Source organism: Gopherus flavomarginatus, chromosome 10 (assembly GCF_025201925.1).
Source record: "Gopherus flavomarginatus isolate rGopFla2 chromosome 10, rGopFla2.mat.asm, whole genome shotgun sequence".
In the NCBI taxonomy this organism is placed as follows: Eukaryota; Metazoa; Chordata; order Testudines; family Testudinidae; genus Gopherus; species Gopherus flavomarginatus.
Window position 1 is genome coordinate 47712091 of NC_066626.1, and position 16105 is coordinate 47728195.

At 37.8% G+C, this 16105-nt stretch overlaps 1 protein-coding gene across 3 annotated transcripts in view; it reads left to right on the forward strand.

The window, feature by feature from the left end:
* Positions 1-16105, forward strand: part of FIGN (fidgetin, microtubule severing factor) — a 107199-nt gene that overhangs the window by 89378 nt on the left and 1716 nt on the right. For all 3 annotated transcript variants that reach the window (XM_050968961.1, XM_050968963.1, XM_050968962.1), the window contains one exon: positions 15157-16105. This exon is cut by the window's right edge and continues 1716 nt beyond it. In XM_050968961.1, the coding sequence (XP_050824918.1) occupies positions 15157-16105 (949 nt within the window). The remainder of the gene's footprint in view (positions 1-15156) is intronic.

A 16105-nucleotide genomic window follows, 5' to 3' on the forward strand; every position in this document is an offset into this window, starting at 1 on the left:
TCCACACTATAATGAAATGGCCCTATATTATTTTCCACCCAAAAAAACAAAACAAAACAAAGTAAATCCAGATAATGCCATCTTCAGTAGGAGTACAGAGACGTCCACAAATAGTCTGCAACACCCTCAAGGCTCTGCAGAAAGTGTTGGTGAGCCATGTGGCACTCTTTTCTGTGTCTATTAAATGCAGCCTGTTGTAAGGGGTAGTGCAGAGGTGCACTCCCCCAGGGGAAGCAACTTGGTTTTACCCTTGGAGCTCCCTGGATATGCTGCTGGTGGTGAATAATTTCTGCACCTCTGTAAAAAGTGACCAGCAATCTCTGCCTACTTCTACTCCCTTTTTGGACACGTTGCTCCCATGCTGCGGCTTTTCCATGACCACAGCAAAGCCTGTAATTCCAGCCTGCCTTTATGCAGGCCATGCAGTGGGATGGTGAGTCCTGACTCTATTCCTGCATGGTTACATAAAGGCCTACCCAGTCAATACTGAATCAACGATACATTTCATGGGAATTTCATGGCATACCCTCTCAACATGATGTTAAGTAGGCACTGTGCTACCAAAAATGCTGTCTTAGAGATGGGGCTTAAAGCATGGGTCCTGGCCACTTGTGTACATTAAGAGTGCATGGTTCTTTTCATAAGAAGAAGATAGTTAGCCTTAATGTTCTGGGAAAATGCCTGATGTCTGCCTGCCTACACCTACAGTTTCACCTGGATCATTCACTTTCTGTCCTAAACTGTTGTGTAAGGCTGCTGTGTAGTAGTAAACAGATGTGGCATTCCACATCAGGGTAATCATATTTCAGTGGTGGTGACACGTTCAGACAGGGCCTGGTCCTTCAACTGTAACCCTAGCAAGTAGCTGTGTAAATAAAGGTTCCATAATCAGGCTCAGAAGACCCAGTGCTCTCAGATGCCAAACTCCTCCATTCCTATGGAAGACTGGAGCTATGGTTGCTCAGAATCTCACACAATTGGACCACCTATATGTTGTAAGGTTGGTAAAACACTTAGAGATCTTATATAAAAAGTGTTATTGTCATGGTGTAATCCCCCACTCTGAACCTTAGCGTCCAAAAGATGGGGTACCAGCATGAATTCCTCTAAGCTCAATTACCAGCTTAGAACCTGTAGCACTGCCACCAACCAGAAATTCCAGTGCCTGGTACACTCTGGTCCCCCCAAAACCTTGCCCAGGGACCCCCAAGACCCAGACCCTCTGGATCTTAACACAAGGAAAGTCAACCCTTTCCCTCACCATTGCCTCTCCCAGGGTTCCCCTCCCTGGGTTACCCTGGAAGATCACTGTGATTCAAACTCCTTGAATCTTAAAACAGAAAGGAAAATGCACCTTCCCCCCCTCCTTCTCTCTCCCCCTCCCAGACTCTCTCTGAGAGAGACAGTAATCCTAACACAGAGAGAAATTAGCCTCTCTCTCCCCCTTCCCTCCTTTCTCCCCACCAATTCCCTGGTGGATCCAGACCCAGTCCCCTGGGGTCTCACCAGAATAAAAAAACAATCAGGTTCTTAAACAAGAAAAGCTTTTAATTAAAGAAAGAAAAAAAACAATAAAAATTATCATTGTAAATTTAAGATGGAATATGTACAGGGTCTGTCAGCTATAGACACTGGGAACACCCTCCCAGCTTAAGTATTCAAGTACAAATTAAAATCCTTTCAGCAAAATATAAATTTGAACTCCTTCCAACCAAATACACATTTGCAAATAAAGAAAACAACCATAAGCCTAACTCGCTTTATCTACCTAGTACTCACTATTCTGAATTTATAAGAGCCTGTATCGGAGAGATTGGGGAGAAACCTGGTTGCACGTCTGGTCCCTCTGAGCCCCCAGAGTGAACAACCACCAAAAACTAACAGCACACACACAAACTTCCCTCCTTCAAGATTTGAAAGTATCCTCTCCCCTGATTGGTCCTCTGGTCAGGGGACAGCCAGGCTGGCTGAACTTAACCCTTTACAGGCAAAAGAGATATGAAGTACTTCTGTTCCATTAACTCTTAACTATCCGTTTATGACAGTTATACACAGGCAAGTTTATGATTTAAAAATCTGTATTGTAAATAGAGGTAAGTTCACAGCCCAAAAGTCCAAGGAAGAGTCATTTTTGTTACATTTGGGAGTGGGGAGGAAGTTTTCTCTGTGTTAGAACCAGGTGAAGTAGAGATAATGATGTCTAAGACATTTGGTTTAAATTTTCACTTCCCAACTAAAACCCTGATTTTTAAGTTACTTGTAGACCAAGATATCTGCTATAATACTGTAGTGAAGGATTTATTGATAAGTAATTGACATTTCAGAGCATCCGTGCTTTCCTAGTCAAATCAACATTAAAAAGCATGTGTTCTATATCTTAGAGCATTAGGTTGTCACTCATAAATAGTGTGAAGTTTAATGCATTATTCAAAAGTATATGAGAAGGCACCCCAGAGAAGCTGCAGGGCCTTTATTAGCTTCTGCTATCCGTAATAAAAAAAAAAAGAAAAAAGTCTAACAATGAGAGACTTAAAAATGCAATATTTAGGATTGTGCAATAGTTGGATGCAATAGCAGTTGTTTTTGTTTGGATCTGAGAACAAATGCAGTTCAGACTTAAGAAACTTTGAAGATATTTTGATCTGATAGCTATAAGAACCCACATGAATGAGTTCAGGTTCCCCCTCCCCCCCCCACCCCCCCTCCCGCTGCCCACACACTACATACCACAAAATCAGATGAAACTGACATTAATTTGGCAATCTCAGTTCTCATCGCCCTATTGATTCAGAAAGCTGCAAACAGATATAAAGGCTTATTGGCTTCAATTAGGATTACTGAAGTTTTGGGGGTTAGGATAAATAAAATGGTGTTTATGAGAGGAATCATCCAGTAATGGAATTCCCATTAATATCTTACCGTAAAGTTCTAATATAAAATCTGAGATCAAGGGAATTAGTCTTCTGTAATATTTTGGTGGTTCCATTATTGATCACTCATCTTCTTCATATGCTTTCTTCACGATGTCCTGAATGCAACTTCAAAGATTCTCTTTGGTATAATTTTTAGCAAGCAAAACAATATTTGCATTATGGTATGTTTCGTCCAAGCAGAAGAGCCCAAAGGTACCAACAGTCTGCTGCATTTCTTATTTATAATTTAGGAACACATTATGTCAAGCACAAATCAGTCTAATGAGAGAATGAAATCAGTGACTGTTCCCTGAGATCAACGCTGTGGATTTTTAATTAGCATAGATCTCACATGTGCAATCCATTTTTTATTGTGTCTGCGTTTAGCATTTGCAATGTGTTTAGTGTGGGTGTTACTAGTGTACTGAGAGTGGGTAGCAGGCTAAATTGAACTTCCTGTTGATGACAAACCTACCTCTCATTGATCACTGCATTTTATGAATAATATATGTCACAATGTTACATTTTCTGAGCTATATTTTTTTCTTTTACTGTATGAGCATGGTTGTTGGCTGGATAACTGCAATGAGGCAATGGCATTTGAGGTATCATATAGAAAAAAACAGCATATGTTATTTTCTTTAGGGACATAAAGCAATTTGCTGGCTATTTCATATAAAGCACTTTCAGCTGTTACTGTAAAGTCAGAACTGGCCAATGTTCCTTCAAGCATCACTTCTTAAACTGTCACTTTTGTTCATTATCATTCAGCTAATGACAACAAAATTTATTATTTGTATCTTAATGACTGGAAATTGTTTACAGATGGTATGGGTTGGAGTACACAGTCGAACAAAGACAAGAGTGAGCAATTTGCATGCCTGGTGGAGGATACCTGACTCATGGTACAATCTGGATCCCCAAAATAATCCCATTGATTACCATTTGCAGAGTTGATCCTTTGTAGGATAATTTTAAACCATTCTAAAATTTGCTCTGGAAATATTAACTGCAGTTTAGCTTGAACATAAGACAAGTGTATTTGAAAATACACTTGAAAAAAATTATAATGCAGTAAATCTAACATCACAGCTACCAATTCCTTGAGCTTAATTATGACACTACTAAATGTGAAAATCTATTCAGTGCTAGGAACACTTTTCACATTACATTCACGCTAAAGATTGGCTGTTAAGAACTCATTACTGGTAGATTTCTAAAGAGCGGTTTATTAAACACTGTTACCTAATAAGCATCTTTGGTGGTGCAAATTGCTGAAAACAGTAATGAGTCTGATTAGACTTCTTTTCAATTACGACAGCTTGTCTAGCAAAAAAAAAAAAAATCTTTCCTTGATGCTTTGGAATCTGGCTACAAGGCACTACATAGTTTAAAAGGAAAATGCCACCTCTGTGTTTCCTTTCCACAATTCAGTAATGAATAGAGAATTGTCCAAGTAGCCATCCAATTTATACACTGGAAAACTGGATGGACAGCACTGGAAGCACAATCCTGATTGCTTAAAATTTGCCAAAGCTATCTCCACTAATATACCTAAATAGGGTCATTCTGAAGTTTCCTCTGCTTCTTTTTGTTTAAGCATGTAAAGCCATAAATGAGAGAGAAAATTGAAATGATTCACTCCTAACTGGTCTGTAGAGGTTGTGCATTCCTCTGATTAGTCTAATATAATGTCCAATTGTTTTATCTATAAATCTTTTACTTGCTGTCACAAAACTCTTGCAGCTTTCCGACTGTTATGGCAATTAAAACTAACTTTTTTAAAGCAGTGTATTTTCAAAATGTTTTTAAAATCTAAGCTTCACAAATGTGTGCTAGTGATGTCAGGATGTTTAAATGAGTGTTCTTTAGCTTCTAAACTGAATAAAGGTGTAAAATGTGTTATCTGTATTTAATGACTGACTCCCTGTTAAATCATTTCTGAATATTACTACACAAATGGGAGAGGGTGGTTAATATAAAACACCTTTAAGTGATTAACTGTCATTGCTGCTGTTTGCTTATGCCAGTAACATTCTAACGTTTCTGTAGGTAGTGGATACAATTCAGTGTATTTCATCCTGCGTTAAGTATGTGAGTCTTTTTTTTTTTTTTTTTTAATAATACTGTTTGACATAAAGCTGGATAAAAGAAGTGCTCAAGTAAAATGTGGAAGCAATTACTATGACTGAAGATTTGATAAAAGAAGAACACAAAGACTTACACAAGAAAGATAGAGTGCAATGTTGCTGGAGAGAATGAGAGAGACATGCAAAGCAAAATGAACTAAAGTAGTGCAGTAAATGTTAGAACTCTCTGTGCAATTTTATTGTATAAAATTATACATAGAATGTCTATTTTCAGTGATGAGCATATATTAAGTATGCGATACAGATACTAGACATTAATAGAATGATATGAAAGTTTATTATGTAAGCTGCAACATAATTGTTGCTTACAAAAAAGCCTTAAGTAAAACAATAGTGCATGATTTTCTCCTCACTTAATGGCATGCTGATGTCATACCATGGACGTCCGGGGTTCCTCCTGATTTACACCAATGTAAAAAGAGAATAAATCTCATAAACATTTTAATTGTAATTCAAATATTACCAAAAAAAAAATCCCTTTTGTCATGTTGAAAGGCAAGTTCCACCTCCGTTCTTCCTTTTAAATCCTTACAGTTAACTGATCTGCATATTTCTTGATGGAGAAGGACTTTCATAAGTGTGCATGATCACACATCCAGTAAAATAGTGCAATTTTTGTTTTTAAAACATCACCTCCTCCTCTCCCACACACAAATTGCTATTATTCGGCTGTACAAATGTCTGCTTGTACTGAGCTTTGAGATGCTAATCAGCGGAGCTTGACTTTTGTTCCCTGCAGCAAATTTTAAAACTATTTCATCATTAGTTGACTCCTTGCACAATAAAAATGTGGCCAAAATTATAGCAGAAATAACATTGCTTATGGTGGTTTAAACTGTCATTAGTGTGCTGCTAGTTCTCTATATTATTCTTGCATAGATTAGTTTCTTGGTTTGTCTCTTGGAGGCTGTTTACAGAAAAGGTTGACTTAGTATATTTGTAACAAAGGCGGATGACTTTTCTTAATCGTCAAGTATAGTTGATTTCTTTCTTTTCCTCCACCCCTTGAAATGTGTGCACATGCTTTCCTTTACACACTCTGTGCCTCCAGCCATGGCTCAACTTTTCCTCTGCAAGCTGAACTTTGCTCCTTTGAGCAGGGACAAACTGCACAAAACATGAAGAGTTAGTATGTAAGCTTTCTTTCTTTCTTTCTTTCTTTTTCTTTTGCAGGAGGATAAAAAAGTTTGGGTAATCTAGAGATGAAGCCCTCAGTTAAGATGTCCTCTTCATTCAAATATATATGTGAAAATTATCAAGCTCAATTAACAATATAGTTCATGAAATAATGCAGTAGTCACTAGAACAATAGGCATGCAAATAATGAGCTCTTTTTCCATTTTTTAATATTTAATTCAGAAATCTTTTATTGGATGAGCAAAGAATTTTGGGGGGAATTTATGGAATGCAGTAACTGGAGGCTTTAAATGGGGGAAAGATTTATTTTAACTTAGTGTTTCTGGTATTGCAGTTTTCTTTCATTATGTTTTTGCTTTTAATCTTATTTCAATATATTTGGGGGTAGCAGGAAGGAAAAGGAAGGAGTCGGCTGTAGCCAAGCTTAAAAAGTGAGCCGTATCGGGCCTCTGCTTTCCTTTAGAGTGAGGTTAGTGCAGTTCTGCTGGCTTCCTTTGGAAGGAAATGCCAGGTTCCCTGTGCTAACACCATCTCTTATTAAGACATAATCTCTCATTATGCAACATGTTTACATTTATTTTCTTGAATGGAAAGGCCAACTGAATAAATGGGTATGATAATATGCTACTTATATCTGAATGTCATTGCGTTTCTTGGAAAGTCACCATATACCAGTTGTAGCCACTCCCTGGGTTTCCTGGGCTTAAGAAATGTGTACAGTATGTGTGTGGTAATGGGAAGGAGGAGGGTGGAGGGGCTCTGCTGTTGCTGCTAAGAGCTCTCCGCTCTTAATCCTGGGCCACATCAGAAGCATTCTAAAGCAGTTTATCTTCATATGTCGTCTTGAATATAAGAAACAACGCTAAACCCAGCAAAACTCATTTCATATGTAGCTTTTTCCACAGCCTTCAGATCAAAGTTATTTTCTTTGGGCTGGACTAAATTATACACAGGTCCCAGGAGTGAAGGACACTGAATTAATGCACTATGTCACCCAGTACTGGCTATAGAATATTTTTATCGAAGTCTGAGACACAACGTCTCTTTACTACTGCATTAAAAATTAATGCACAGATTGCCAAAAAGAGCAAAATGCATAAATAACAAAAACAAATTTTGCATGGCTTTGTATGGTTTGGAGTCACCTTAAGCAGCATTGTTTTAAAGGCGAGTATTAGATATTTCTAAATATACATTTAATCGGTATTTGTTCTCCTTTAACTAATTAGCAGAGAGGAAACTAATCTCAATAAAACAGCTGTATATAACTTCATTGTGGTGGTAGGTGTTGGAACTGGCATTTTTAAAAGGGTAGGAATGCACTGTTCATTCTAGGCAGTGCCATGGGGTTATTGGTCCCTAAATATTTGATTTTTGACCCTTATTAGTGTATTGGGTCAAAATTGACTACACTTTATTTCAAACTTACTGAAATCGATCTTTGCCTTCACATACTTAGGGAGAACAGGTCCATGTAGGCAAATCTCTGGAATTAACCCTGTCTATATAAACACATAGCTATTTGGGTTTAATACAGGACAGTGACTGAGATTTTAAAAAAATATCGTAGTGGTTTAAACTGAGGCTTGCACCGTTTGCTGCTAATGTTAATTGGAAGTGAGGAAGCAAAGTTTTCTAATATAACAAAATCAAAGTCTTTAACATTATTAGAATTTTGGTCTTAAAAGTTGGACACTGAATGCAATGCCCATCTCTGATTGTTGGTATTTAAACAGAGATTGTTTCCAAATATTTTGAAAAAGGCAAGATATAAATGAGTGTTAGGATGCAGTGTCCCTTAATACTCTTATTTATCCTGCACATAGTTTGACTAAATAAAGCATGCTCCTTTATGGCAATTTTACCCCATTTATCCCCATGCACTAGTACTCACCTGTTATTTACTCACGCAAGAGAAGGTCGATACTGCAGAACCGGGGGGGGGTGCTCTTTTGTGATATAGAACATACATATTCATTAACTCTGCTGTCCCAATGGGCACTTGTCATATGTCCTGATGATCTTTGTATGACAAAAGGAAGTGGAGGTAAAAGGGGAATTGCCTCAATGGATTGACGATAACATGAGAAAAGGTAAAAGAGACACCATGACAAATTGGCTACCAAACAGTAACTTTAAAAGTGAACTAGAAGCTTTATACCAGAGGAAATACATGTGATCTTTGATCAATAGCAGTGTGTATACAGACCAAAATATTACAAATAAAAACATCATTAGAAAATCAGAAATGGACCAAAAAACCTAGATATGAACCTCTAGGAACTCTGAGAAAGTGTAACTCTCGATCTGAGCTTTGCATAGCTAGACCATCATTACTGAAAATCCATTTTTTTCTTCCACCTGCTTGCTAAAACAGAAATTCGGGATTCCGTGTTTCCCCTGCAACAACTGATGACATGAGAGAGGCAAATAAAGCAGCGCAAGTATTACATCTACTCTGGTTTCAGGAGTTTGTATTTCTGTGCTGGCAAGGGAAATACTGGATCCTGAATACTAGCCTTGGAAGGGAAACAAAGCAGGAGATTACTTTCGGATATCCAGTTTAAAATGTATGTGTGTGTTTGTTTAAAGATCTCACAAATCTCCAGTTTAAGTCAATGATAGCTTAAGTAACTACTTCATTGGGATCAGGATCAGGCCCTAAGTCTGCACATGTATGTATATATATATTGTTTTTGAATACACTAAAAATAGTATCCAATAGAATATTCTGCTATAATCAGTAAAAACAAGGCTTACCAAATTGACTATTATAGTTATCAAAATCCCTGCAATTACACTGCAGTAGTTACACTGCTTCTCATATGGAGAGTCATGAATTTGCAGAAGGCTTGTCAGGTGGTATGTTAAATGATCTAAAGTAGATTGTGGCAATGCATATGTATTCAGTGGACAAAAAAGGGACATTTTTCTTACAACTACAGTGGCTTTTTTTGTGCACTTGGCTTTCACCTAGCACCCACTCGGATATTATTATTGTGAGTTATTTGTTCAGCACCCACACCTTGCTAGACTGTTTACAGTTATGACCTTTCCTCTGAGGAACTTGCAGTGTAAGAAAACCATGTACAGATGCAAAGAATCAGAATGGGTAGCAACAAAAAAGCTGCATGTATGAATGGTACAGTGTGGCAAAATGCCTTGTAATAGCAATTTTTTCTTCATTATTATGTAGTTGTTTTAAAGGGGCCTATGAACACTTTTGTGTGTGTAGTGGGAGTAGGGTTAAGGGAGCACTTGAGTTTGTAGAATTATTTGAAGAAATGCACCTTATATTTTTGTGTGTCAATCTTACGTATAAAAAAGGGCCCGGCAGATACGTGCATAAATGGATTCACCTACAGTATGTAACAATAATGAATCAATGGAGCTACAATTTAAGGCAGGGAGTATATGGCTGAGAACAAAATACATTACACCTAATATATTATACCACTACAGAGAAATTGATATTTCCTAATTTGCATAGAAAGAGGTCAATTCAGTGCATAAGTAATATGTGTTGTCCATGCTGACTCTTATTTCTCTGTCCATCAGTCTCTGTCTATCTATTTTAATTTCATAGAGCTTTTGATGTCATGGGATCTTAACTATACCTGCTAAAGAACATTTAGCCAGAAACGCCTTTGTGATTTTTTAAAAGTGCTGCTTTATGTAAATGAGAAGGAAGGGGGGGGAAGTAATTTGCTGTAAATGTATTGTAATTTGCAGTCGTGAGGTGTGAAAGTGTGATTTAAAGGAATAATCATTTGACAGTATTTAAATTAGATAATTGAGATACATTAGTTTGAAACTACAGGTTTTGAGAATCATTCTTTAACCAGTTCCAAGCTTCCAAATGTACTGTGTATTTGTAGTTGTTTTTAGCTGTTATGTGTATATTCCCTAAAGTCACTAGCATGTTAAAACAGTATGGTTTAAAGAGAGGTTGGAATGGCACCTATTAGGTGACAGTTGTTCTCAGGGACAAGCAGCAGTTGGAGTTTAAAATCCTGATCTTGCTCCCATTGAAGTCAATGGCAAAACTTCTATTGACTCAAATGGAGCAAGACCAGAACTTAGCATGAAAATGCGGACAACACGTTAAAATCCTGTTTTCCCAGGTTTGCATCATGTGTAAAAGTTAACCCTGAGCTCTCATTGCCAAACAGTCTCCAAAGGTGGGCCCTGGCCTTTCCCTCTTATCGGCATGGGTGGAGCCTTGTGTCTGTTCATAATTCCATGAAATGAAGGGGTTCCTCTTTCCCCCTATTTAAAATAACTAGTTAATGTATATTTTTGGTCCTGTGTTATTTTTGAAGATTCAAGATAACCCCATCCCCTGCCATCACCACAATCCCTGCCATTCTTGGTGAATGCATGATATTTATATAAAGTCATACTCCTTTAACTAATTAGTGTTCGTCTCTTCTAGTGAACTTTCCTAGTAAATTAATAAGCAAAAGTTATTTTTTCTGCCTGCTATCCTATACGGGGGAAGATTGTTGGGTGAACATATTAGGCTGAAAGAGTTGTAACCCATTAGAATTGTTGGGATATGCTGAATCATACACTATTTCTTCTCTCCCCGCCCCCAATTTAATATGCCTTGCTGAAGTTTCTAATAGAAAACTCATATTGAATCAAGAGAGAGGTTGTAACATAAACCAGTCAATTAAAGTTCAAAGGAAGGCTGCTGCTTTGCATTTCTCTCTTCTTACTGGGTCCAACCCTGTGAGATGCTGAGCTCTTTCAGCTCCCATTGAAGTCAATGTGGATTGAGGACACTCTGCATCACACAGCAGACTCTCAGTATTTTGAAGGATTAGGCCCCATATGTGCATCTGTGATGCCTAGGAAGAACTTGGATGTGTTAAAACACTGCTAGGCTTTAAATTGTCAGTTTCCTTATACTCAGTTAATTTTGTCACAACGGTAGCATTATTTGCATATAGTTTTTATCTGTAAAGATGAAATTGCAAATACACTTAATTCCATGAAGCAGAAGTATATCACACTCTGAAAGTCTTATTTAATAAGTTTTGCATTTTCAGATTAAATACATAAAAGCAGAAGGAAAAAAGAATGATTGAACATTTGAGTAAAAAGGGAATTGTATATTAAAATTGTTAGCCATGATAATTATTCTAAATGTAGTCCAAACAGATCCAACTACTTAAAATTATGGAGGAGAAATGTAAAATAATTCTTTCAGAACAAAAAAATAATGCTTAGGATTTTTAGTATGGTACCTGCCTCTTATATATAATATGTTAAATTATTTAAAAAGCAAGTTTCTGTTAAATAGCAGTATGTATTTAAAGAATTGAATTGTTTCTTTATGCATTTAGCATGCCTAAAAGAAAACACCAAAAAAGCTCTGTCAAGCAAAAGAGAACAGAACAAATAATGCTCCCACAAACACTGAGGAGCTACGAGAACAAAAAGAACACGTTTGCTCACCAGAAAAAGTGCAAACTGTATTTTTTATTCTGACTCATAAATTTGACCCTTGTGATCACTATTCCTAAAAGGAGTTAAGCAACAAAGTTTTTATGCTAATTCAAATTCATGTCAAATTGAGGAAAAAGCTCTTTGTGCCCCCAGGTCCAGGCCAGCCTAGTGAACTTCACATAAATACATATTTCTTCAGTGCATACTAATATAAAGTAAATATTTATGGTTAACTATTCAGTTACGGTTCCAAATAACACCAGTGATTGCAATGCACTAAAATAAAAGCTCAAGTTTCATGAGATGAGAACAGTCCTGTTTTCTTCAACTTATCTAATCAAAACCTAATTCTGCCTTTAACAGCCTTTGTTAAGTGCAGTGGTATTTAGTATGCATCAATAAATAAACTTTCAATTATTGTGCAGGAAGCACTTCCAAAGACTGGCTTCAGCTTGTCAGGCTATCAATTATCTAGCAATTACTCCAAATAAAGAATTTTGATTGATTTGTTATTTTTCTTAGTATTGGAGAGAACTGAAATGTCATAAAATTCAGTCATCATCTACAAACTCAGATATGGGGAAATTAGGTAGGAATAATTTTAATATGCCCCAAATTTGGATTTTTAAATATTTTTAAATAGACTTCATGCTCCACATCGTGAAAAATGGGGGAAAAATAGTTTTCAAAAATAGTTTTCATGTAAAAACTATTTAAGCATAATGACCTCTTAAATCTAGTGGGAGTGTGTATATATGTGAAAAGTTATTACGGAAGCCATGCTTATGGGTATCATACAATACATGTTGTTATACTGTGGCATAGTGAATAGCTTCTTTTATTTTACTAAAGTGGCCTCTCCTTCTTTCATTTGGCAATAAAGGCATTTTGCCCAAATTACAAAATGCACATTCATTAACTAATATACGAGTGTTTGCCCAAACTGTCTGCACAAGTAAAGGCCGTGTCCGTTCCCCTTTTACTTTATCTTTCTCGTAACTTTCACTGCTGCTAACTGCTGAATTCTTTTCCAAGACCCTTTCTCATGGCATTCATTCATGTGTATCTAGTGAAGCATCAATCTACTCAAGTTATTGTGCCTCTATATATAACAGAAGCCTTCTGTTTTGTGGTAACCTTTCAAGCCCAAAATCACAGAACATGGATAACATACATATCTATCTAAATATTTTACAGTGTGAATGAATTTGCAAGCCTTTTAGGCACTTTTGCATTACAGAAATGTTAATATTCTTTCTGTTTAAAAAGGCTGGAAGTAAATCCCACAATGCTAGGAGAATTTTGGATGCTGGCTACTTGCAATTGGCTCTTGGTGATTTGCTCTTAAGATTTCCAGCAGAATTTAACAGAAGTATGATTTCTGAAAAACTGCTGCTGGTTCCTCACTAAAACTACGAATTTCATAACTGAGCGAGATTTCCGTAATTTCACCCAATTACATGATATATTTCCCCTTTTAAAATGCAATGGTTGAAACATCAGAAACAATTAGCAAAAAAAGATTAAATTAATTCCAAAAGGAAGTAATACATCTGCCGGTAACTCAGCCTCAAAACTGCATTTGTCAGAATAATTTCTATAGGCTATAGCGTAACTGGATAATGGTTAACAGACATTTTTCTTCAAGTTGTCATAAGTGCTTTAAAAATAGGGGGAAAGATAGAACTGGGGAAAAACAAACAAAAATCCCACCAGACCTAATCAGTGGCATGCTTGTGTGGAATGAGATCTGCAGTATTTGTACTAATAAAATATAAGGCTCAATTAAGCTTTACTTTGCAGTTTTCAGGCTAAATTTAACTGATTTAGTGATTTGCAAATGAATGCCTGCATGACTCCTAAAAATAAATAAATAAATCCAAATGCAAATTAGTGCAACTGCAATAAAATATATTTGCAAATGAATCCTGTTGCTTTCTTCATTTATTGTGTAATTACTGCAATCCTTCCCACCTTGTTTTCAGTATTTCTTAATCATTAAGTCGAAAGCATGACAGCAGTGCCAGCCCTGGCGTGATTCTCTTTGACTAAAACCTTGTAAATTAACACAATTAGCACAGCATCATCCTGCTAATTAACTTCCAGTGTCTGGTGCAGTGGTTTTGCAAACAAGGAAGAGGGAGTCAGAAGGGAATAAACATGCCATTCTGTTACCAAACTGTGTGCTGTGTTAGGTTTAGCTCAGTGAGGCTAAGCTGGCCATGTCAGATGCCAGAGTCAGGCAATGAAGAGCTAAAGGGGTTGGGGGAAAACAGGAGAGGGTAGAAGCTGTCAAAATAGACCACAGTAATTCATAAGGGAGCTAGTGCCACAGATGCTTCATTTAGAGGAAGCCTTCTCCTTATCAGGAAATCTGTGCCAGAGGGCGCAAGACTTTGCAAAAAATCACTCTGGGTAATACGAGAGAAATTAAGGAGGCCTATTTGATACAGCTGTACAAAAATCAGGAACGGTCTACCATGCACAGGTAAGAGTTGGAGGGGTTATTATAATACTTGTAAATTACTCTTACTGCGTATGATGGATTAAAAAAATCATCCCATTATTTGCGAGATTAATTGCTTTAAAGTGATGGTCTCACAGTCACATTTTGTTACTTAGTTTACTGTACTGACAGGGCTGATAGCCAGCAGTGTGTGTCACAGAACTTTTCAGTGCTAGACTGCATTTCTTTTCTTTTTTTGGTACCCTGGAGGCTCTGAGGGAGGGGAAAAAAAAAAAACAAGCAAGGAGACCGACAGACAAGTGATGCTTGTTTTTTTTTTTTTCCCAGAGCCTCAACAACAGAACTGAGAGGCAGAAAGGAGCCAGTTGTAATTCATACCGAGTTGTAGGCTTTGTGTGATGAAAGCGACGGAGCGCTGCCTGGGAGATTGCTTTGCTGCACTCCACGAAGCAGATTTGAAACTGTTGTGGACCACTTTAGATGAGAGTTGGATTATGGAATGACCTGTTATGTCTGTGTCATATTGTTCTGCGCAGGGTGCATTATACTGTGCTAACTAGGTGTTCAGTACCAAATGAGAGAGGTATGCTAGATGTGATCTGTCAGCTGTGTCTCATAGTTTTATATTTTAACCAATATAAAAATGAAACTGTGATAAGAGAAGACAGAACAGTTGGGTGTCTTCTGTGTTAACAACAAAAATCCACACTCTGGGTACTTAAAATGTATTGGGTCTTGTTTAATTACTTTAAGTAATCTGGCTTTAAGAAAATAAATATTTCCCCCCATCTAAATTAGCAAAAGTATGGCTGTGTGTGTGTGTCTATATTAAACAAATCTGATTATTGATTGTGTTTTACAAAGACATTCAATTGCATGTGTAGTGTGATTTTATTGTTTTTAATCTATAGTATAAATACAGTTGTCACTATGCAGGTAACTAAAAAAGCGTAAACAGATACTTTTAAAAATTCATTTTCAGAGCATCTAAAAATGGCTCAGACCATTGTTAACTGTGTTTTCCCCTCAACCCTAGGCTTGAAGATGCAGTGGACGCCAGAGCATGCCCAGTGGCCAGAACAGCACTTTGATATCACTTCAACTACCCGGTCTCCTGCTCACAAGGTGGAAGCATACCGTGGACACCTGCAGCGCACCTATCAGTATGCCTGGGCTAATGATGACATTTCTGCGCTGACTGCCTCTAATCTATTGAAAAAATACGCAGAAAAGTATTCTGGTATTTTAGAAGGCCCAGCCGACCGACCCATCCTCAGTAACTATTCCGAAGCTCCGTCAGCACTGGTGAATGGTCGGAAGAATGAAAATGAACCCTGGCAGCCTTCTTTGAACTCAGAGAGTGTTTATCCTATGAACTGTGTCCCGGACGTTATTACCGCCAGCAAAGCTGGAGTAAGTGCAGCCCTCCCTCCAGCAGATGTCTCTGCCAGTATAGGGAGCTCACCTGGGGTGGCCAGTAACCTGACAGAACCTAGTTATTCTAGTAGTACCTGCGGAAGTCATACAGTACCTAGTCTTCATTCAGGGCTCCCATCTCAGGAATATGCCACAGGATACAATGGATCTTATTTACATACTAGTTACAGTGGCCAGCCAGCACCTGCACTTCCATCACCTCATCCATCCCCTTTGCATAGCTCTGGCCTCTTACAGCCGCCACCACCGCCACCACCACCCCTAGTCCCAGGCTACAATGGAACTTCTAACCTCTCCAGTTACAGCTACCCATCTGCTAGTTATCCTCCTCAAACTGCTGTTGGGCCTGGGTACAGCGCTGGTGGTGCCCCACCTCCCTCCGCATACCTGCCTTCAGGAATTCCTGCTCCTACTCCTCTTCCCCCTACCACTGTACCTGGCTACACCTACCAGAGTCACGGTTTGACGCCCATTGCACCATCGGCTCTGACAAACAGTTCTGCAAGTTCTCTCAAAAGGAAAGCTTTCTATATGGCAGGGCAAGGAGA